Source organism: Mytilus californianus, unplaced genomic scaffold (genome assembly GCF_021869535.1).
Source record: "Mytilus californianus isolate M0D057914Y unplaced genomic scaffold, xbMytCali1.0.p SCAF_8, whole genome shotgun sequence".
NCBI lineage: Eukaryota > Metazoa > Mollusca > Bivalvia > Mytilida > Mytilidae > Mytilus > Mytilus californianus.
Window position 1 is genome coordinate 62,741,912 of NW_026262734.1, and position 22,970 is coordinate 62,764,881.

At 31.2% G+C, this 22,970-nt stretch overlaps 2 protein-coding genes across 2 annotated transcripts in view; both read left to right on the forward strand.

Moving 5' to 3' along the window:
• Nucleotides 1–1,707, forward strand: part of LOC127711552 (monocarboxylate transporter 12-like) — a 157,591-nt gene extending 155,884 nt beyond the window's left edge. Inside the window, exon 5 of the mRNA XM_052217639.1 lies at nt 1,400–1,707. Within this exon, the coding sequence (XP_052073599.1) occupies nt 1,400–1,563 (164 nt within the window). The 3' untranslated portion in view covers nt 1,564–1,707. The remainder of the gene's footprint in view (nt 1–1,399) is intronic.
• Nucleotides 1,708–12,397: 10,690 nt separating this feature from the next.
• Nucleotides 12,398–22,970, forward strand: LOC127711550 (monocarboxylate transporter 13-like). Its single transcript, XM_052217635.1, has 5 exons — nt 12,398–12,691; nt 16,220–16,363; nt 18,343–19,110; nt 19,549–19,599; nt 21,177–22,970. Exons 1-5 carry the CDS (start codon nt 12,454–12,456, stop codon nt 21,338–21,340), a joined length of 1,365 nt encoding a protein of 454 aa, XP_052073595.1. The 5' UTR covers nt 12,398–12,453; the 3' UTR covers nt 21,341–22,970.

The window sequence follows — 22,970 nt, forward strand, 5'->3', positions numbered from 1 at the left end:
AAAATACAAAACAAGTGAAATATATGACATACTTAGACTGAGACAAAACTGTCACACAAACAAACAACACAAGAAATAACGACTGGAAGGCAAGTGAACGGTAGTCTTACGGCGGAGTTGGTTTGTTTGTGTTAATACATTTTATGCATCCTTCTTCGCATACAGCACTAACAAAGTGAACCAGTTATAACGTTCATCTAATAAAAAATACAAAGGGTTTATACAGAACAGATTCCTGGTTATTTAGTTCATACGAAAAACTGAGAGTTTGATATAAATTCATAAGAAAGTATAAACAAAATTCCAGTTCATATGTCTTTATTCACCTTCTTGCAAAATACCTTTATTTGAACAAAAAAAAAAACATTTTGCCATGTGAACAAATAGTACCAATCAAATTAAAAACAATAGTAATTTAATTTTAAGAAAATAAGTACAATGTAACTAACCAAGAAAAAATAAAACTTAATAAAATAAAAAAATATGAACAACAAGATTATTTATTTTGTATAAAGTATTTCCGTACTCCATGTATACCTTACAACATAATTATTTTTATTTACCTGTGTACGTTATTTAATTTGGTGACATTTTGTCCAATGTTATGGTTGTCTTTCTGATATTGTTTTACATCTCACTCCCTTTTTTATTAATTTTGTATTTACATTGTGTCATAGATCAAATTTATTCGTTCAGTGTATGTTTACTTGTTTTTGTTAATATGTCTTTTGATTGAGTTAAGCCATTTCAATTGATATTTTATAGTGTGTCTTTCTATGTTGTGCTGTTCTCTATTGTTTCAGGCTAGGGTGAAGGTTTGCGCCTGTTAAAACGTTTAAACCTTATGCATTTGTTTGCACCTGTCCTTAGTCAGGAACCTGTTTTTCAGTGGTTTTCGTTTATTGATGTGGTTCATAAGTGTTTCTCGTTTTTTTTATAGATTAGACCGTTGGTTTTCCTGTTTTAATGGTTTTACACTAGTCATTTTTGGGGCCCTTTATAGCTTGCTGTTCGTTGTAAGCCAAGGCTCCGTGTTGAAGGCCGTACTTTGACCTATAATGGTTTACTTTTACAAATTGGGACTTTGATGGAGAGTTGTCTCATTGGCACTCATACCACATCTTCTTATATCTATAAGTAAAAGCACAAAGTTAATTAAGTTTGGTTACAAATGGATCCAATAGTTTTATTTATAAACACTGAACGAAAATAATACACTTATAACAGAAGAATAGAGGTTTAAATGTTCAACTACATATTATTTGGTAAAACCATGTACTCCGGAACCAACCTCCATTAATAAAACCAATTCAATATTTGACCTCCAATTTTCATATACATGTATTGTATGCTTACAGTACCTACATTATTTACATTGTTTTATTTCAATTTTTTTCAGGTTTATCACTGATATTAGGTGCTTTTATAGAACTCTGCAGTGTCTGCTTTAAAACTGATACGTACAAAAGACCTCAGACAGAAGATATCAATATTTATGTTAAAGATGACGAAATAAATAGTAATTTCAAAATTGCTATGGCAGAACAAACAAAACTCACATAAAAGAATGAATGACTTGAAAGCTGATACATTCCAAAATATTCAGTATTAATAAATCTTACCTATGATTGTTTTAATTTCTTTATAAGAAAACCAATCATAACTGGCCAGATCTCAATTTGTTAAGTGGTTGTAGCTGAAACAAAAATTGGGACAATGTCTCATTCAGAGCATTTTGCACCTTGTTGGCAAATTTGACGTTGAATACCATGAATTTAAACATTTTTATTTTAAGCTCACCTAGCCAGAAGGACTTGTGTAAGTTTTCCCATTACTTGGCGTCCATTGTCTGTCGTCCGTTGTCGTTGTTAACAAAAATCATCTACTCTGAAACTACAATGTACCAACTTATGTTAGACAAGAGATGGCCCAGATCTTCATTGGAGTATTCAGTTTTAAAAATATGTCCGATGTCCAACCAACATTGCCGACATGTCTAAAAATAGATTGATTGATTAATTCAGAAGAGATAAGAGTTTGCTTAACGCCGCCTCAGCACAAAAATAAAATTGAACATAGGGGTTAAATGTCTAAATTTCGGAAAAACTACTATAGATAGAGAAAATCTGACAGGGCAAAAAAAAATCTACTGTCTATTAACATCAATACTGTTATACAATTTCTCACACTGGACGTTAAGCAAACAACAATCAATTATAAGATTTCTTATAGGAGTGATTGCCCTTAAATGACGAATTTTACCAATGTTATGCTTTTTTGGCTATAAACCTGAAATATATAATAGATGAATAGAAACTTAAAAACCAAAATTGTTTAGCAAGAAAAAAATCTTCAAGTAAGTCAAATGGCCAAATTATCAGTCGACTCCTTATTGGAGTTATTGCCCTCTAATGACAATTTTTTGCGTGTTTGTCTCTATCTTGAAAACTTTAAAAAGATAGATAACAATTTTAATACAACAAAAAATCATTAAGAATAAGATCTACCAATAAGTGAACTTTCTGACATTGCCAGTTGACTTCTTATAGAGGTTATTGCCCTAAAAGGATGATTTTTACCAGATTTTGTTTTTTTTTTTTTTTTTTTGTTTTGTTTTTTTTTTTTTGCCTTTTATCGTTAAAATAACTGTAGAAAGACTATGTTTAAATTGCAAAACAAAATCAGCAAGACAAGATCTACAAATATGCCAATCAAACCGAAATCGTCAGTCAACTCCTATATGACTAATTGCCCTTTATTGACAATTTATACATAGGTTTCGTTCTTTTATAGAAATAAGAAGATATGGAATGATTACCAATGATACAACTTTTCACCAGAGAGACCAAATGACGTAGATGTTAGCAACTATAGGTTAGAAAGAAGGATACAAATTTTATATGATCACAAGACAAAATTTGCAAAAAGGCAACCATAGATGAAATTGTCAGTTGTCCTCTTTTAGCATGTTTAGGATGTATTGCCCTTAAATGACTATTTTGAACCCTTTTAATGTTTTTGGAAAAATTTAGAAGATAGAGAGAAACTGTAAATAGAAAAAAATAATCAGCAATTCAAGATCAACAAAAAAGTGAATTTTGTCATTCATTTTATTCTAGTCTATAATGATGGAGTCCAGTGATGAAGATGTACGTAGACCTATGTGAACAACACATGCTCTTTAGAGCATGTAGTGAACTTTCCACCATATTTTATATACTGTAAATGCAGATATAATTAAATGCATTTATAATTTGCAATTTTTGAAGAATTGGAAAGAATCCAAGATTAATACTTGCGATATTTAGAAAATCTGCTTAAAAATATATGTATCAGATATCAGAATGCGAGTTCTTATTATTGCGATCCTCACCCCATCGCATTATTTGCAATAATAAAAACCTCACAATAATTTCTAAATTTACAGTATGCATTAATCAAGCATTTTCAAATTGACATGTGCAAAACTACTGTGGCATAAATCCTAGATGTCTACTGTTTTTCGTCTTTAACCGAACATTTTTGTGGTTAAGATTAATATTTCGATCATTCCTACGGGTGTAAACTTTTTTTTCGACACTTTACACAACTGCGACTAAGTTTAAATACTTTTCATCACTTTAAATTTTTCTAGTTCCATTTTCAATTTTGACCAGAAACAATTTTAAATACATTTCTTGATCTTTATTTAATTCAATTTTCTCAAAACTAATTGTTGGAGGTTAGAGGTCCCGTTGCAACTTCTATTTTCGAAATGTGACAATATAAACATTTCTGGTACTTTCAATAAGCATTATACATGTTATATTCGTATATTTTGTCTCAGAAGAACTGAATATCAACTACATTCTTTACATTTGTGTTGTTTATGACGGTTCTGATTTCAAGTGATTAAAATATAAAAGACAAAATGGTCTAGCATAGGGTGTATAAATATTTGAAGTTCTGTATGACTAAAAGGCACATTAACATATAGCCATATAAGGTCAGATTTGCCTAATGAAGTTGAAACCTAAGTTTCTAAATTCTTTCTAAATTTATTAACGGAAAATGTAGGAAGGAATTACGTTATAAATCTTGTCATTTGCGAAACTTTAACAACTGAACTAATGATACCATCGGGGACTTACAGTCAACCAGCAGCGGTGTCGACACAGTTGGAATTAGTACAAATAAAACGCGATTTTCTGAAATTTCATTCATCAGGAATGTTCAAGACAAAAAAATTGAACGTCTTGGGTTGCCAAAATACTGCGTTTCTATATGACCAAACACAGCACCTGAACAAATAGCCAAAGTTATCTAAAGTTAAGTTTGCTAAACAAAGATAGAACCTTGGTTTCGATAAAATATCTTAATCTATTAACGGAAAGTTGAACACATGTGTTTTATAAGTTATATCAGTCATGTCAGTGGCGAAACTCTGACTACTGAACTGCAGGGTTTGTTGCTCGTGCTGTGTGGATGCAGTAGAATGTGTCCCCGTGCTTGTTGTGTATGCCTTTATAATTTACAATTATGAGTTGTTTGCCTGTGAGAGAGCTTTCACATGTTCATTATATCTTTGTTCTTAATACTTCAGGTTAGGGTGAAGGTTGGCGACTGTTAAAACGTTTGAACCCGCTGCATTTGTTTGCACCTGTCCTAAGTCAGGAACCTGTTGTTCAGTGGTTGTCGTTTGTTGATGTGGGTCATACGTGTTTTTCGTTTCTCGTTTTTTATATAGATTAGACCGTTGGTTTTCATGTTTGAATGGTTTAACACTAGTCATTTTAGGGGCCTTTTATAGTTTGCTGTTCGGTGTGAGCCAAAGCTCCGTGTTGAAGGCCGTATTTTGACCTTTAATGGTTTACTTTTTTATAAATTGTGACTTGGATGGAGAGTTACCATATCTTCTTATGTCTAATTATAATACCTTTGGGACATAACAATCAACAAGTAGCAGTATCGACTTAGTACTAAGCATAAACATATTTTATTAAAGAAATTGTTATGTATACCTACAAGAGTAAAGACATAGATACGAAATATACATGTGATTTAATAAGTGGGATTGGTAAACAAGAGCAGTGCTCTTATATAAATTCGTCTCAATAAATTCAAAAATAAAATTACGAAACTATGTTTACATGCTGAATTGCAAACGAATACTTACGTAACAAAATACAGTCAGTGAATACAATAACATAAAGAAAGTACATTATAAGTTGTTATTTATCGTTTGATGTGTTTGAGCTTTTGATTTTGCCATTTGATTAGGGATTGTCAGTTTTGAATTTTCCTCGCAGTTCGGTATTTTTGTGATTTTACTTTTTGTTATATATATATATATATATATATATATATATATATATATAAAATAGGAAAGGAAGGGGGCGAAAGGTGTTTAGATAAAAGAGAGTGTTATTAAAGAAAGGAATAATTGTTCTTTATACATGGGAGGAGTGAATAAATAGAATTATTAGATTGTGAATGTTAATCGATTGCTACTAAAAAATAAATTTTGCACAGCTTTGAATACAAGTGTATTTTATTCTACTGTTAGTCTATCGGAGCAAAAAAAGTAAGACATTATTGGAAATTCTGATAGAAAAATGTAGGTAGTGAATGTGTCTTTGACGAGGTTCATTGAATATTTTGCATTTTTAGAAGTAGTGTTCCGTTGTTTCAGGGTCTCCACAAAAACACTTTGGGGATTGTATCAAGTTTCTGTCATAGAGGTGTTTGTTGAGTCCGCTACAGTTCATTTTTATTCTTGTATGATATATTTGACTAGACCGGGAACCACAATAATAAAATACAGGCTTAATTTCACGGTTACTTCTAAAATAATGTTTGAATGCGAGAAAGGACAAACTATTTAGTAGTTCAAAAGTATGCTAGTTCTAGGATTTCACTGTTGAGGAGAGGAAATAGTTAGAGTATAATGTTGTTCTTGCTGCAATAGGTTGAAAGGCATTACGCGTATTATATTCATGTATATTCCGAAACTGTTCGGGTAAAATATTATTAAGATAAGACTTCGTCCTTATAAATGGAAATATCATTGAAATATGTGGTACAACCGAAGAGATTTTCTGGCATTACCTTTATCATGAATGATCAGAGCAAACATATTGAAAGCTTATAGCGTATAAATACATGAGCAGCTATATGACCAAAACCATCTGAGGTCAACTTTGCCTGAGGGTGTTTAAACGAAAAAATTCTAGAACTATATGCTATAAAGTATGCCACTGTCAAAGAACTATAAACTGGGCTAATAATACCTTAGAGTACTAACAGTCCACACGCAGCTGTATCGAAGCATTGCTTACAAATGAAAATAACCTTTTATTAATCGAAGAATTACCTACCAGATCATAGGAAATATAATCGTAATGTTCAGAGAATGTTGCAGTTCATATTATTTTCCTATTTTGATAGGAAATAATTTGGATATATGAAAATAGTCAAACAGTATTTTGCCCTTCCGTCAACAAAATCAATGCTAAAGAGGGGCATCAATCCGTTTGGATATAAGGAATGTATAAATTCGTAGTCATGTCCGGTCGGATTAATTTACAACATTTGGTAAATCATACAAGCATTACTCTAGAACACGACCAACGTTGTTTAATTATGGACATATTGAAGCTTACTGAAATGCTATTCCTGGTGTTCAATATCAAAATGAAATGAAAATAACCGGATGTATAATTTCTGTGCAAACTTATCTATATAGTTAGTAGTTCGTGTTTTACAGTTTTATGGTATCTTACTTTTCAATGTTAACGATAGTTTCACGTGGTTTGAAATATGGGATATCGTTCACCTTCATTCTCGTACGTTTTCTTAAAAGACACATAAACTTAGAGCCAATTTCCAATTGGCGTTGTCACATCAAGAGGATTTCTTGCTTAGGTTTGATCCCTATTTTATCTGCATGTTTAATAATACCTTATCGGAACTTGACCACAAACGATTATAACTCCAATTGGTCTAATTTAAACATGACTAAACGAATGTAAGATATTTTTTCGGTTATCAACCGGTAACATTACTATCCTGATACCAAGTTTGCTTACCTTCATCAGAAGAAAGCGATATATACATGATATATTAGGCTAATCAGTTAACGGTTTCCCTAAGGATTGTTATTTTTTTGTTTATTTAATTAGTGCAGTGAAAATCCCTGTTTTCCAACCTTTGATTAATACATACACAATCACAATGAAAAAGGGAACTAGAAGATAATTTTACAATGGACAAATGTTACGTACCAGGCTGTAGGGTCTGGTTTTGAGCTACTTTGTAGATATTTGTCTATGAATGATGATCTTTGTTGACCATGTTGAACTTCACTATGTTTCACGTATATTCCAAAATATGAAACGATGAACTTTTACTTAACTTTGTCATACCCGTTTGGTCCACCGTTTTCTACATGGGGAGATGCATGTGTCGGGTCGGAAGTGTGACAGCTATTTTCCATTCGTTGGGTGTGTTTGGGCATTTGATTTTGTCGAATTGTAGGGGACTTTCTGTTTTGAGTTTCCCTTGGAGTTCGGTGTTTTTGTTTTTTGCTTTTTTCAAGCATATAATTAAAAGAAAAAAACTAGAGGTCTGTGTCACTCACCTAAGTATAGGTGCATCTTCATCAATATATTGCCAGTCTCCAACATCGAAGACTAAAATCTTATTGTTTAGTTGATAATGTTTTGTGTGAGATTTATCTACCAATAAAACCCGGTTAAACCCACCATTTTTCTTCGGAAAGTATCTGTACCAAATCCGGAATATGACAGTTGTTTTTCACTCGTCCTATTGGTTGATGGCGTTTGATTTTGTCAGTTTTTATGGACTTCCCCTTTTTGAATTTATTTTGGAGTTCGGTATTTTGTTATATTGCTTTACTTTTATTTGTTTAAAGGTTCTCTCTATCTTCTATAGTGTTTGCCAAAGACAGAAAAAGGTACACAAATGGCATTTGAGGACACTAACTCCTATAAGGATTTGACGGACATTTTTGCCAATGTTGATTCATATGTAGATCATTTTTGCTATAACTTTCTGTACATCAATATATTACGTTCTAAAGATCTATCTATGCTGACCTATTTGCAAATCTTGTCTTGTTAATCAATATTTTCTTTTATCTATCGCATTTGATTTAGAACAGTTTTCAAGGTAAAATGCAAAAACGCAAAACAAAATGATATAATAAACATTAAAGGACAGTTACTCCTTTAAAGAATTGACTAAAAATTTCAGCCATCTTGACAAATTATAGATCCTGTCCCTTGGATCCTTGATGGGATTTTTTTTTAAGTTTCCATCGATCTGTTATCGTTTTGAAGATAAAATGATAAAAAATAATAAAAAAAGTCATTTAAGGGCATTCACTCCTATAAGGAGTTTATGGAAATTTTGGGCAATGCTGATTTAATATATGTAGATCAGTTTTGCTATTTAGATTTCTTTAGATCTATCAATTTAACTTTCTTTAGATCTATCCATTAAAAGTTGCACGATATAAGGCAAAACAACACAAAGTATTCGTAAAAAAATGTTATTTAAAAGCAATAACTTCTTTAAAGTGTCGACCAACGGTTTTAGCAATATTGACTTACTAGTATTCAAAGCTATTGTCTTGTTGATTATTTTTTATTCCTAGCTGTTCTCTCTATCTACCATATTTTTTTTTCGAAATGATAAGCAATCATGCAATAATTAATAAAAAAAATAGTCCACTCAGAGTTATAACTCATATAAGAAGTCGACAAACATTTTTGGCCGAATTGACTTATTTATAGATCTTGAGTTGTTGGATTTTCTCTTTCAATAGCAATTTTCAAGATAACATGCAAAACGTGAATTTACCCCTATATTCTATTTTAGCTATGTCGGCAATGTTGGATTAGATATTTGGATAATTTTTAACAAAACGGCTATAGCAGATAAAATATGTAGACTTTTTAAGCACTATGTGTTTTTATATATAAAAACACATTTGTAGATAGAGAGAGAAACAAACAGACGGAGAATCAATTGCAGCCTTACCAACTTGCTATTTCTTCCACGGTTTGCTAGGAACAATACGTTTGTTTTCATTATAAGGCCAAAACATCCTTCTCGCTAGCTTATCAAACTGACTTATAAATAATGTATACATGCCTCAAGGTACATGAATAACTGACGATTAATAGCCTTCACACTTAAATATAATTAATACTGTAAATATGTATTTGTGTGTGTGTGTGTGTGTGTGTGTGTGTGTGTGTGTGTGTGTGTGTGCTCATAAGTAGCAAACATTTTCCACTATACTTATATTATTTCAAATACAGTTGTTAATATACGCTTTATACCTTGTACATATAATATGGAGAGCTTTTATAGGCTGTGCCAGTTGCTCAATCCTTTTCACATCTTAATGATTATTATATCTTTAAATCGAAAGATTTTTTTTATAGTTCATAGATTAATATTAGAAAGAAATATTAACATAATAAGAAGCCATTTTATTGCAAGTGAAAGCTTAGCATGGAACATACGAGTAAATAATTATCAGACCATAAAAGTATTACCTGATGAATGATGTTATACGATTACCAAAGAGAAGAAAAAACACAAAAAGAAAAGTAATTCTCGATAATATAAAACCCGTGAATAAAGTTACTGTACAAAACAAATTTGTGTCTGAATTATGAAAAATAATGACACATACAATAACTTTGCCAAAAATGTACATGTGTCGTGGACAATCAAAACAACAAAGTCCAAAAAATAATCAAAATAAATATCAGTAATTACCCAGACAATATTACAGTCAACGAAAAAGGAAACTATGCTAACTTTTAGTTTCATCATGCTCAACTATGTAAGGGAACGCTATCATTAGGATATAAAAGAATGCGGATAAGAAATCATACACAATATACAAATATGAAGATGTGATATGATTGCCAATGAAACAACCCTCCACCATAGATCAAATGACATAGAAATTTACAACTAAAATATTTTAAATTCATAACAAAAATCGTCTTTAACACATTCAACTACATGCTATAGTAAACAGATTTAAGCCTAAATAGCCATTTTGATTTTAACGTTATATGAAAAGTCTTAACCTAAACACTTTCAGTATGGTTAAAAGTTTAAGTTAATTTTCAGATATTTGATGTTGGAAATTCAGTACCTTTCAAATACATGGCTTGCATTCAATACGATTACCAAAGAGAAGAAAAAACACAAAAAGAAAAGTAATTCTCGATAATATAAAACCCGTGAATAAAGTTACTGTACAAAGCAAATTTGTGTCTGAATTATGAATAATAATGACACAAACAATTACTTTGCCAAAAATGTACATGCAAAAAAAATATGCCTAAAATAGCCATTTTGATTTTAACGTTATATGAAAAGTCTTAACCTAAAAATTTTCAGTATGGTTAAAAGTTTAAGTTAATTTTCAGATATTTGATGTTGGAAATTCAGTACCTTTCAAATACATGGCTTACATTCAATCCAGTACTGTTCATCAGCTGTTCAGACAACTCAGTGTGTTATAGTCCTGTTCATGTACATAACGCCTACAGAACAATCTGAACATAGCCGGAACAGATCTGAATCGTTTGCATGCAAATTAAATGAACAGTACCAAATTTCTCGCAGTGGATAAGTTTAAAAGTTAACTATCGTACTGAACATAGCTAAATAATTTATTGTTCAGTCTTTTAAGACCAGTTCAGATCAAATTGACTGTTTTAGATCAAAATTAGTTTATTAGTGACTTACAATGCAGTTCATCCTCTCAAGGTTGCAATGTGCACCTTCTAGCTTCGGGTTTAACGGATTTCTTTGGTACTCGTGATAGATGTCAATAATGCTACATTTATGCATTAAAATCCCTAATGCTGAATAATGTAATAAAACATACAGCTTATTATACGCAGGGATGATGTTATTGAAAAAACCTACAGCAGCTGTACTTTTTTCACAAATTTGGTATTGTCCATGAACTAGTGTTTATTGAAATTCTTAGTATTCCCGAAAAAATAAAAAATAACAAATAACGGACTACAAATATTCAAAAAAATGAAAACAACACGTTATACAATTTCATGCGTCCGAAGCGCTTTTCTGGATTTACCTTCATCAGGAATGCTCAAGGCCAAATATTTGAAAGCCAAGGATTTATAAGAACTGAAAAAACTGAAGAGCTATACGACCAAAAAGAACCTAAAAAATAGCCAAATCCATCTAAGGCCAATTTTGCCTGAGGGAGTTGAAACCTTAGTTTTTAAAACGGACAATTTTAGAAAGAATTGTTATAAATCATGCCAGTACCGAAGTACTGACTACTGAGCTGATGATACCCTCGGGGACTGATAGTCCACCAGCAGAGGTATCGACCCAGTGCTGTAAAAAATGAAAACACGTTATATAATGTCATGCGTCCGAAGCGCTTTTTTTAAATATTCATTTTGAATGTTTTTTAGTGACAAAACTTTATCTTTTTTAATGTGAAAAACTCTTTGGAGGTTTTGAATGAATTCATTTCCTTTGAAAGTAAGAAATTTTCTCCGTTCACTTGATTTATGTTTACTACATTACAAAATACAAATATGAAAAATGCATTTCCCTATATTCATAATATTTAATAACAAAGTAAATTCATAAAATCTGTGTTTAGATGTATTATCTGCTATCGTCGTTAAGTCACAAATATCTAGTAAAAACTAAAACCATAATTCAACATATATCAATTAATAAAGTTAATTTTTATGTCAATTTAACAATTTTCGTTTCTATCCGGTACTAAAATTAATGTGACAAATATATTCTTTGAAGAAAAGTTCGTAAATGAATAAGTTTCTACAACGACTTAGCTCAATGTTGCTACTAATCACTACAAGATTTCCCCTAAGATCGAAATTAGCTTCCTGAATAATATAAACCATGCAGATCTCACTTCATATTTACATTCAGTAAATATATGTTTTTACAGTTAGAATGTTACTGTTATCAAGAAACTATAAACAGTAATTAGTTTGACCTATAAACAAAAAAAAAAGATTGGCAATGATATTGATATTAGACATTTCGCAAGTTCAATATTCTTTAGTACACACATATGTCAAAACTATTATTCTGAAACAGTTTTACGACATTTCACACCTTTTTTCCATGTTTTCCTTTCAATGTTGATTACACATTTTACATGTTTTACGCAAATACTTATATATTGATCATTAAAGTAAGTGTGCTTCAGTTGCTTGTAGTATTAGCATGCGCAAACATTATCATGATTAAAGCGACCTTCAATAACAATTACATGATATATGTTTGTACTGGATGACTGCATCACACTTTAATTCTCCCACTCATAATCAATATGTATAAATTATCATGGCTGAGCTAGCAAGCATGGTTATTTAAAATCTGGTTTATTACTTTCTTCACAAATGAATGTGCTGTATATATGATTTTAAATTTTTTATACGGGAATACAAAATGTCAATGACAAATGCAGACAAAGGGTGGGCTTTGATTATCCTTGTGGCTGCGTTCGTAGAGAATTGTTTAGTGGGATTCTCTCTCTATGCTATAGGACTCATTCATATCATATTTTTAGAAAAGTTCAAAAAGGAAATAACTTTAACGTCATGGATTAGTGCTAGCTTTATATGTCTCCTTAGCTTGACAGGTAAATCGATATATTTTTGTTTACTAAACAAAATTGTATAATATAAATAATAAGTTTTTCATTTCTATTTTTGTTTTACAACTATCATTCAAGTGAGGTTACAATTTTGTACGGCATCACGAAACTGAAAATAGTTATAACATTAATATAAGTAAAATAATAAATTTATTGGATTTGTCATAATTTTCCTGTGTTCTTTATTCATTTATCCGTGTTTTTTATTCTGAAGTACTTATCTGTTTTGATTCTTTCAGTTTTATAAGATATAACTTTAACGACTACGTCGTATATGACCTCATAATCTTAAAAGGCGGGTATGATATTTGCAGTATACTTGTTAAACCTGCAATTTTCTGTTTATTGCTCTTCCTTTTGAAACACCATGATACATGCCTTCTTACGTATAATCATGTATTATTCTGTATAACAACAATGACTTTACTATCTTGCAACAGTGCAACAGTGGCTCTACATCGTAGGAAATGGCAGTAATCAGTAATCAGCACTTATATATAAAACTTACTGGGTATATGATATTGTTGTAATCTTTGAAATATTATATCTAAATGAATATCTTATTTTCTGTAAATGCCTGTATTATTTCCGTGTACATATTTAAGTCTGAACTATAGCAGCTAATTAACAAAAAGATGCCATTCGAAGTTTTTTTTCAGACTTTATCCAAAATAAGATTTGAATTTTTCGCATCAATTATTTTGACTTTTTTTTAATTTGTTGATGTGAACCTATATTATTTTTTTTCAATTATTGAGTAGCTGTTCGTGACAATACAACGCTTAGATATGTTATGAGAATAATAGTCGACTAGACGATCTCTCTCTCTCTCTCTCTCTCTCTCTCTCTCTCTCTCTCTCTCTCTCGTTGGTCAGTGAGAATGAGATATTTACCTGTAACTGTAATTACATCCATCCTTATTTTTCACCTCAAGAAACGTTTGACCTAAATTTCCTTTTTTCACAGTATGCATATTTTGTCATAGTACAATTGTTTTTATAACGCATGGATAATTAATCTTTTTTATTCATTATATTTATCATCTGTCTATCGAGTGTGTTGTTTGTTAATTCATATCATTTTATGCGCACATGAGTCCGTTAATAGTAATAATGTGTAGGAGCTGGTGGAAATAATTCTTTTAAAAATATCTATTGAATACATTTCAAAATAATAAAAATAGAAACGTTATGAATATTTAACAATTTAATACTTAAAAGATATATTCATTTTGTGTTAACATGACATATCCTGGATATGTTAACTTTCTGTAAGTTCTCTGTTTAAAAAATGTTGAACTATTCGAAATGCTAAGGTGTTCCTACCCCTATTTATAGATTGCTTTAGCCGTATTTGGCATAACATTTTGGAATTTTGGGTCCTCATGCCCTTCAAGTTGCACTTTGTAAATACAGCTGTTTCACAAACCACGCCTCTTTTGGGGAGAAACTTAATATTCATAGATATTTTGTTTTGTTTACCTACTGGTTCCCAGATATGATCTTTATGCTTCATCTCGTTGAAACACAACTTGAGAATATTACCAGTATAAATACTCATGGATGGCGGCCAAAATAATTCTGAGGAAGACCCAAAGTGAAAGGAGGGGTAGTACAGAATTTTAGTAAAAGTTTAAACTCTTAGAAGTTAGAGGCATATAAATGTTGAAAATATGCCGCACAACCCTATGTTTTGACCTTTGAAAAAAAAGTAGTGCATATAAACTTTCCATTCTAGGATATCAGTTTTTTAAGAAACTTCATAGTAAAAGTGACACAGTTTTAGCCGTAAAAGGAATTCCTATGGGAAATTGAATTGTCTATATTTGCAGAAGTGCAACCTTCAACTTTAATTTTTCCTTCTGACTGTTTTAATTTGAGCGCTACTGATGAGTCATATGTAGACAAAATGCCCACCTTTCTTACTATATTAGTAGCCTGGTATTTTGATGGGTCTTTAATAGCCACTTGGTTGATGTCACAACCAAGTATGTAGCGCTTTTGTGTTGACATGCAATATCATATTGATATGTTTATTTGCTGTAAAATTACTCTCTACAAAATTTTGAATTATTCAAAACACTAATGTTTTTACCCAAAGGCATACCTGATCCGTATTTAGCACGTTTTCGTAATTTTTAGTTTTCAATGCCCATCAACATCGTGTTTGATTTGACCTTTGCAATTATAAGATTTATGTAGACGAAACGCGCGTCTAGCGTACGGTACCAAATTATATGACTGGTATCTATGAAGGTTTTTTTTTAATACACCAATAGGAGAAAAGTGCATTTGGAAATGTAATTATTCCCTTAAGTTGAATACGAAACTTAAAATACAAATATCTTCTGATACTTTGGAATAATGATTCATTTGATAACACTGATCTATTTAAACATGTTTTGGTAAAGTTTCTCTTTGTCAAAAACCATCTCGTTTTGTTTATATTTGTTTGGGTAATTAACAATAATGCGACAATACTTTACCGATCTCGTGAATTGTTGAGGAAGAGACAATTCACCATAACAAATAAACACGAAGGGAATGCCAGCGATTTTAATATTGTTTCAACTTCCTACTGGGGCTGATTTGTCATTATTTAATAGTTTGTGTACCTCTTTTCAGTTAATGATTAATAACCTAGCATTTACTCTATGTACATATATAATATTTCTCGTAACTTCTGTAACATGTATAGAACGGTGAAATAACGTTGTCTAAGGAAAAGACTATATATTGAATTATTAGTTTTGGTATCTCTATTTGGTTTTGTATACGATAATTGTTCGTCTACATCTCAATACTGATTATGTAGTATGTAGTGAATTTGTATGAGGTGTGACCATATTAAACATTAGTTACAATGAAATATCGTGATTTCCAAGATCGGTATTTTCACATGTTTCAGAAAATATGTATTCACACGCCTCTGGCGTCATACAAAAATATGTTTCGTCAAAACGTTATCAATGACGTTGCATCAATAAAATATATAACGATAAAACTTTATGCACACTGTTATTTCAGTCGTTTTCGTATCACTCTATTTGTACAGTTCTTTCTTCAAACTACGCATTCCCAAAATGTAAAACGTTTTAAACCTTGCATACTTAACAGTCAAAGTCTGCATATAGCTTATTTCTATGTAAATGTCTTAACGACAACTAATAAGGAATTTTCAGGTTTGGTTGATTCAAGGTTGTTCAATGTTCATCAATTCCTCCTCGTCTAATGTGCCAAATCGTCTGCCGTAACTTTTTGTTGTCATTTTTTGACGATCCTGTTCATAAGGATATAATAATTGAAACAGTTGACAAACATGAACAAATCATACCTTTTGTATGGTATGAATGTATATTAATATATAGTATTGTCATACGGAAACAAATATTATAAAGGAACTGATAGCACACCAAATATCCGATCCTGTGCAGTTACATGTTCATAAGTATGATCTTTCCTAACATTTTATCCCTGTGTTTATTGAACAAAGAAATATTTATTTCTGTTGCAGGACCTTTAGCCAGTTATTGCATTGGCAGATGGGATTGTCGAGTTACCATGATAATGGGATCACTCCTCATGACGACATCTCTAGTGGTCACAGCATTTGTAAACAATATACTACTGGCCTTCATATTTTTCGGTGTTTTAGCAGGTATTGTACATGTTGTATGCAACTATAAATTGGTTTTAAACAAATTGAATTAGTGATTGCATTTCATCCCCATTATTGGTATTACATAGCAAGTAGAATACATCCAACTTAATAAGTGTTGAATTGAAATTTGTGAACAGTAATACATTAATAAGGAATACATCATTATAATACGATACATTAGAACAACCTTTTTTTTCAGTAAAATACAAAGCAACGTACCCGATGTGGGTTGTGCAAAAACTTCTAGAGTGCACTATTGTATAACATTTCACTAGACATGTGTGCAATAAAAAGATATTAACAAAAATACCGAACTCCAAGGTAAATTCAAAAAAGGGGTCGTCCATAAAAAATGACAAAATCAAACGTTATACTATATTAACCAACGGAACAAATGAAAAATAACTGTCATATTCCTGACTTGGAACATGCATTTTCACAAAAAAATGGTGGGTAAAACATGGTTTATTGCTAGCGAAACCTCCCACTTTTATGACAGTAATTTCATCTGAACATGGAAGTATTAGCGATTTATAAACATATTGGTCTTGTCTTTTTTTCATGCAATTAAAGAGAAACTGTGCGCAAATGTATTGATTGGTGAATGTTATTTATCATGCAAATAACTAAAATGTGTAAAAGCAACCTCGTGTACTATGACATATTCCCTTCAGGACAATATTTATCAAAATACACGCCATTACCCTAAAAAATTTATGTGGTGATGATAAATTCTGAAAATGAACACAATGTAGGATAGTAAAGGATAGTTAAGCCTTAATGTTGCTTCAATTTATCTGTTAAAAATCAGCTTGGCAATATATCATATATACAGCTGTCCGTTACATATATTGTACAGTGAAGTATAAATATCGACGTTTTGATAAAGAATCACAGTAAAACAACTTAAAAGTGATGAAAATATTAGGATTTTTTAAAATTAAGATTTTAATGGCAATTGCATTTAAAAATTAAAGTTTTATATTAAATTGAAAATTGAAATGGGGAATGTGTCACAGAGACATCAACCCGACCAAACAGCAGAAAACATTATGTTGTTTTAATATCAAATACTGATACATATATTTGGAAATACTAATATATTTTGGATCCGATAAAAAGTAAACCTGCTGTTTTGTTTGGCTTTAACAGTACAATATATTATAACGAATAATAAATTGTAAATTAAGCCAAATGGAATCTTTTAGACCGCTCAGTCATCTCCAACAACTACAAAGACCGCAATTTCGCTTCAATCCTTATACAATTGGGGGATGACAGTCCGATTCATAAGCTGTCATATGACCTATACTGCCATGCATTATTTGTTAATATATTGTCCAGAGCTGCATGTCATACTTGCAAGCTCTTAAAATGTATTTAATACGTGACAAGTATTCCTCAATAATGTGTAAAATGTAAAATGTAAAACTTTTTAAACCTTGCATACTTGACAGTCAAAGTCTGCATACAGTTTATTTGTATGTAAATGTATTTAATGCGTGATAAATATTTCTCAATAATGTGTAATAATCTTTTTATGTACAATTCCAAAAAATGTAAAATATACCAGTATCATTGGTTTTAACTAATGATTACATCTATTTCGTTTCATAATGTTTTCAAGAACACAGAGTATGGCACTCGTCCGTTATATGTTATGCTATGTTTTTGTAGCTAGCTAATGTGCATAATAGCATTTAATATGTTTGAAACATTTTAAGAACCTTCTTCATGTTCTTGACACTAATATAAACGAAGACATGTTACAATGTTAACGTTTTGGCACTCATACCACATCTTCTTATTTACATGTACATATTTTTTAGATCGTACTACTTTTTTTTAATAATTTGTGTTAAAGCAATTTTTCTAAGAATGACTAGTTAAAATATCACCAAATACTGTATGTTGATTTCGCATAGAAATCAACAGGAACATATTTCTTGATCACATTATTCCTATATATTTCTTAGGTCTTGGAGTAGGTCTGATGTTTACAACTGGATTAATTGTTATAGCTTTTAACTTTGAAAAGAAACGTAACTTAGCAACCGGTATCGCTGTAGCAGGATGTGGAATTGGTCCATTTATATTAAGTCCTATTTATCAGATGATTTATAACGAATATGGATATAATGGATTCTTTCTATTCTACGCTGGACTATCTTTCAACGTATGCGTTGTTGGAGCAGTTCTGCGACCGTCGCGATTGGAAGTATCTAGCAAGATGGCAAAAAATAGAAATAGAATGTTACGTAAAAAGTACTGTGAATTTGATTTAACAGTTGTGCAAAATATACCATTGTTTTTTGTATGCATATCGGGAGTGTTCTTCAATATTGGAATTTTTATTATCTACTTACATTTCCCGGCATATGCAATAGAAAATAATTCCACACAAATGGAAGTTTCTTGGTATTTATCTATAGCAGGTATTTCTAGCTGTATTGGAAGAGTGTTATTGGGAATGGCAACAAACAGTGATGATGTTAACGAAGATATAGTATTCTTTGGAACGTACTCGCTCATCGGAGCTGCCACCATTGTAGTGCCTTTATTCATTAAAATTCATTATGCTAAAATAATGTATTCTATAGTGTTAGGAATGAATTCTGGGAGCTGTTACGTTGTTATTAGTACTATTGTTTTAAGATTGACTGGACCTGACCACGTTGCACATGGAACTGGTTATGTTATGGCCTACATAGGAATTGGATCATTAGTTGGACCACCTTTAGCAGGTACTTAAGCTGTTCGACTTTGTCTCATATATTACATGTACTTTATAATATTTAAGGAGGAGTGAGTTTTAAAATTAACAGATTTAAAAAATAACGGTTATGCATATGAAGATATTTTCTGAAGAATTAATATTCAAACAGAAACGACATTCGTTGTTTTTAATTAGGTATTAGCATTTTCAATTCATGATTGGGCGTGAAAACAGAATTTATCTTGATTATTCATATATTGGAATGGATAGAGGCATGTTCATTGTCAAAATCAAAAGCAGAAACAAATTATGTATCCAACTTCGAGTGAACATAATAACACGATATGAGCTTAAAAGTTCTGTGCCTTTCTATTCTTTTTATTTTGTTTGATAAAGTCCAATTTTAATTAATAAGATAATCAAAACGTGTTTATTTACTTATTAACACCTTGCACTACGTTTCTAGGTGTTATCGTTGACAATGGTGGAAGCTATGCATCATCGTTTATTATAGCAGGTATATATGTAGCACAAAGTCTATGATATTTAAAATAAGAGATGAATGATCATATAAAAATAAAAAGATAAAGTATGATTGCCAATGAGACAACTCTCCACCATAAACCAAATGACGAAAAAGGGTAGCAACATTATGCTACTGTACGGTTTTCAACAATGAGTAAAACCCATACCGCATAGCAAGCTATAAAAAGCCTCAAAATGACAAATGAAAATCAATTCAAACGAGAAAACTTATGGCCTGAATTCTGTACAAAACAATAAATGAAAAACAAATATGATATACAGCAAACAAACAACAATCATTCTCCCGACTTTGGACAGGTACATACAGAATGTGGCGGCGTTAAACATTTTTGCGGGCTCCAACCCTACCCCTAACATGGGGCAGTGGTAAAACAGTACCACATAAGAACAAACTATAAAAATCAGTTAAAAAGGGCTTAACTCATCAGATCGATACAAATATATAGTTTACTTTATACTACAAACAAAGGTATTAGTAACTTGGCTCTTGCTTCAACAACAAATTAAATGTGCACCTGTTAAGAGCATCTCAGCTTAATTATTGATAATAATTAAAAAGGATAACAGAAATACCAAAACAGCACAGCAGATCATACCAACCAATAACTCCTTGAAAAAATAGACGTGCAAATAAAGTCAAACAACGAACAACACATGGTTAAGACAGCCTGACTTGCTGCAGGCACAAACTGTGGAGGTTTTAAACCAGTTGTACATAACAACTTCCATTGCATATTTAGACCATAAGTGTGAACCACGCAAGCTAAACCATCACACTCCAGCTACAAACAGTAATGATTTAACATTCGATCCATCATTTTTCTATTCTATCAGAATGGTTTTGATTAATATTCTTTTATTTGATGATTGTATGTTCTTAAATACTTATGCATCTAAATAATTAAAAAAAACTAACGCTTTAGCATTCCGATATTGGGTAGTTATGTCAGAGGTATCAGAACATTCTTCTGCAGGCAGATTTAATCTCATACTGGCATGTGGCATATCAATTGAAACGAAAAGTCCATACGAATGCAGAACATATCTTTGGCGAAATCATCTGGTTAGATATCAAGACAATATACTCGTTACATGATCGATTTCAGGTTGGGCAAAACACCAAAATGAAAGAGAAAATTTGCAAAAAGACCCCAAAAAATAAAATCTTAATAAATAAAAGTAACAAATTTATTGAATAAACAACCTTATCATAAGATGCAATTGTTATACTAATAATCAAAGAAAAAGGCAAGATATTCAAACACGAAACTCAACAAAGTTTTGGTTAACAATGTCAACTGTAAATCTATAGATCAGAAAAACAAATGTTGTTATGATTATGACCAAGATTAAGGGGAACGGTGTACTACACGACCGAACATATATATATAAAATCTTTAAAATGCTTTACATTACCGGTATGACACCAGAACATTTGATATTAACTTATTGCAGTACCTGTGTTCAATCGAGGGAAGTATTGTTTCTGTTATACATGTTTTCCCTTCTAATTCACATCTATGTTCTTATTCTTCTTCACTTTTTCAGGATTATCACTGATACTTGGTGGTTTTACAGAACTCTGTAATGTTTGTTTTAAAACGGACCTTTACAATAAACCAGCGATTGAAGAAATTGAGATGTCAATTGGTGATAAAGAGATTATTAGTAAATACACTCATGCCAAGGAGGAGAAAACTGTGTTAACATAAAATAAATTCATTACTAAATTCCAGAAGGAACTATTAGAACTTTTTGTTTATTGTTCATGAATGTCACACAATAGAACTAATATTGAGTATTTATAACATTGGTTGTAGCACAGTCGTTTTATAGAACAGCAAAAACATCATTCTATAATTGTCTGTCCCAAGTCAAGAGCCTGATGTTGTCTTTTGTTTGCTATCGTCATTTGTTTTTCGTTTATTGTTTTGTCATAAATCTGGTCGTTGGCTTTTTTTTCCCTTGAATTGTTTCACATTTTGTCATGTTGGGGTCTTCTATAGTTGACCATACGGTATGCATTTTGCTCATGTTGAAGGCTATACGGTGGCCTATAGTTGTTTAAATTCGTTTCATTTGGACTCTGTTGCATAGTCTCATTGGCAGTCATACCACATCTCCGCATTTTATATTTGTTTTTTTCCAAGCTATTTAATGCATGTACAGTTTAAATACTACAGAATAATTATGTTCGTGTCTTTACCAATTAGCTCTTATCATGATAATGTCGCTTGTCTTTCATGGTAAACTTGTAACTGTTACTTTGATGAATATTGTTTTTAAAGAATTGTACATTGTTGTAGCAGAAATATTTTTTTTACACACTAAGGACAACTTTTGGCAAATATTCTCAAACATCAGCATAAGACAGGCTGGTAGGTAGTACTCAACAATAAATCTACTGATTAACACTTATCGTCAAATGTTATGCAATCCCTTGATATCCAGAAATGTAGAAGAAACCATTGTTTATCCCAATTCAGAAACAAAAATAAGGTTTTTAACGTTTGAAGGCCTACCCGAACCATGTCTTTTCGAGTTGGTTGTGATTCCACCGATGAAGTTGCTTGAAAATATGCGTTACTAAAATATATGCAATTAGTGATTATTTCAGTCAGAAATCACAATAAAGGCCCTCTATTTATTAATCTAATAAATCAATTTTATAAACATAAATATTAAAAAATTGTAAACCCAAAACTGGAACCAACAGTAAAAACGAGTGACTTTGATCAAACCGGTCTGACTGATAAGTCTGAAAAGACTCAATAGAAAATAACCAACTCAAGTTTAGGTTGTAAGTCAATTATGCGTACTTTTTATATTTCAGTACTGTTTAGACACTTTATTTGAGATCAATTTTGATCTCATCAATATATTCACAGAGTTTTCAGTAGCTGTTATTTACATGTACAAATCAAATAGTGAACTGTCAGAAATGGTGGATTTACTTCGGGCGATGCGTTTGCATTTTTATGTGTAATTACCGCAACAAATAGATCTGAGAAACAATTCTACATATATATTAGTCCATGCACCTAATTGTTAAGGAGTTCAAGATGGTATCAATTTCAATGTTGACTGTTTGGACTAAGATATGTTATGGTAATTTAGGTGAAAAGTATTATCGGCATCATACTACAGCTATGACTGTAAATATAGTAACACAAGCAATTGTGGTTTGCATCAGGCTTTATGGCATGTAGCAGGACTGTTATAGTAAAGAAATAAATGTCGATATATAACTTTTTTGCTATATGTCATGATTTTATAGGAGTCCTCTTGTTAATGATCATTCTGAAGTTTGAATAAATTTTAGAATTATATCTTTCAGCATAA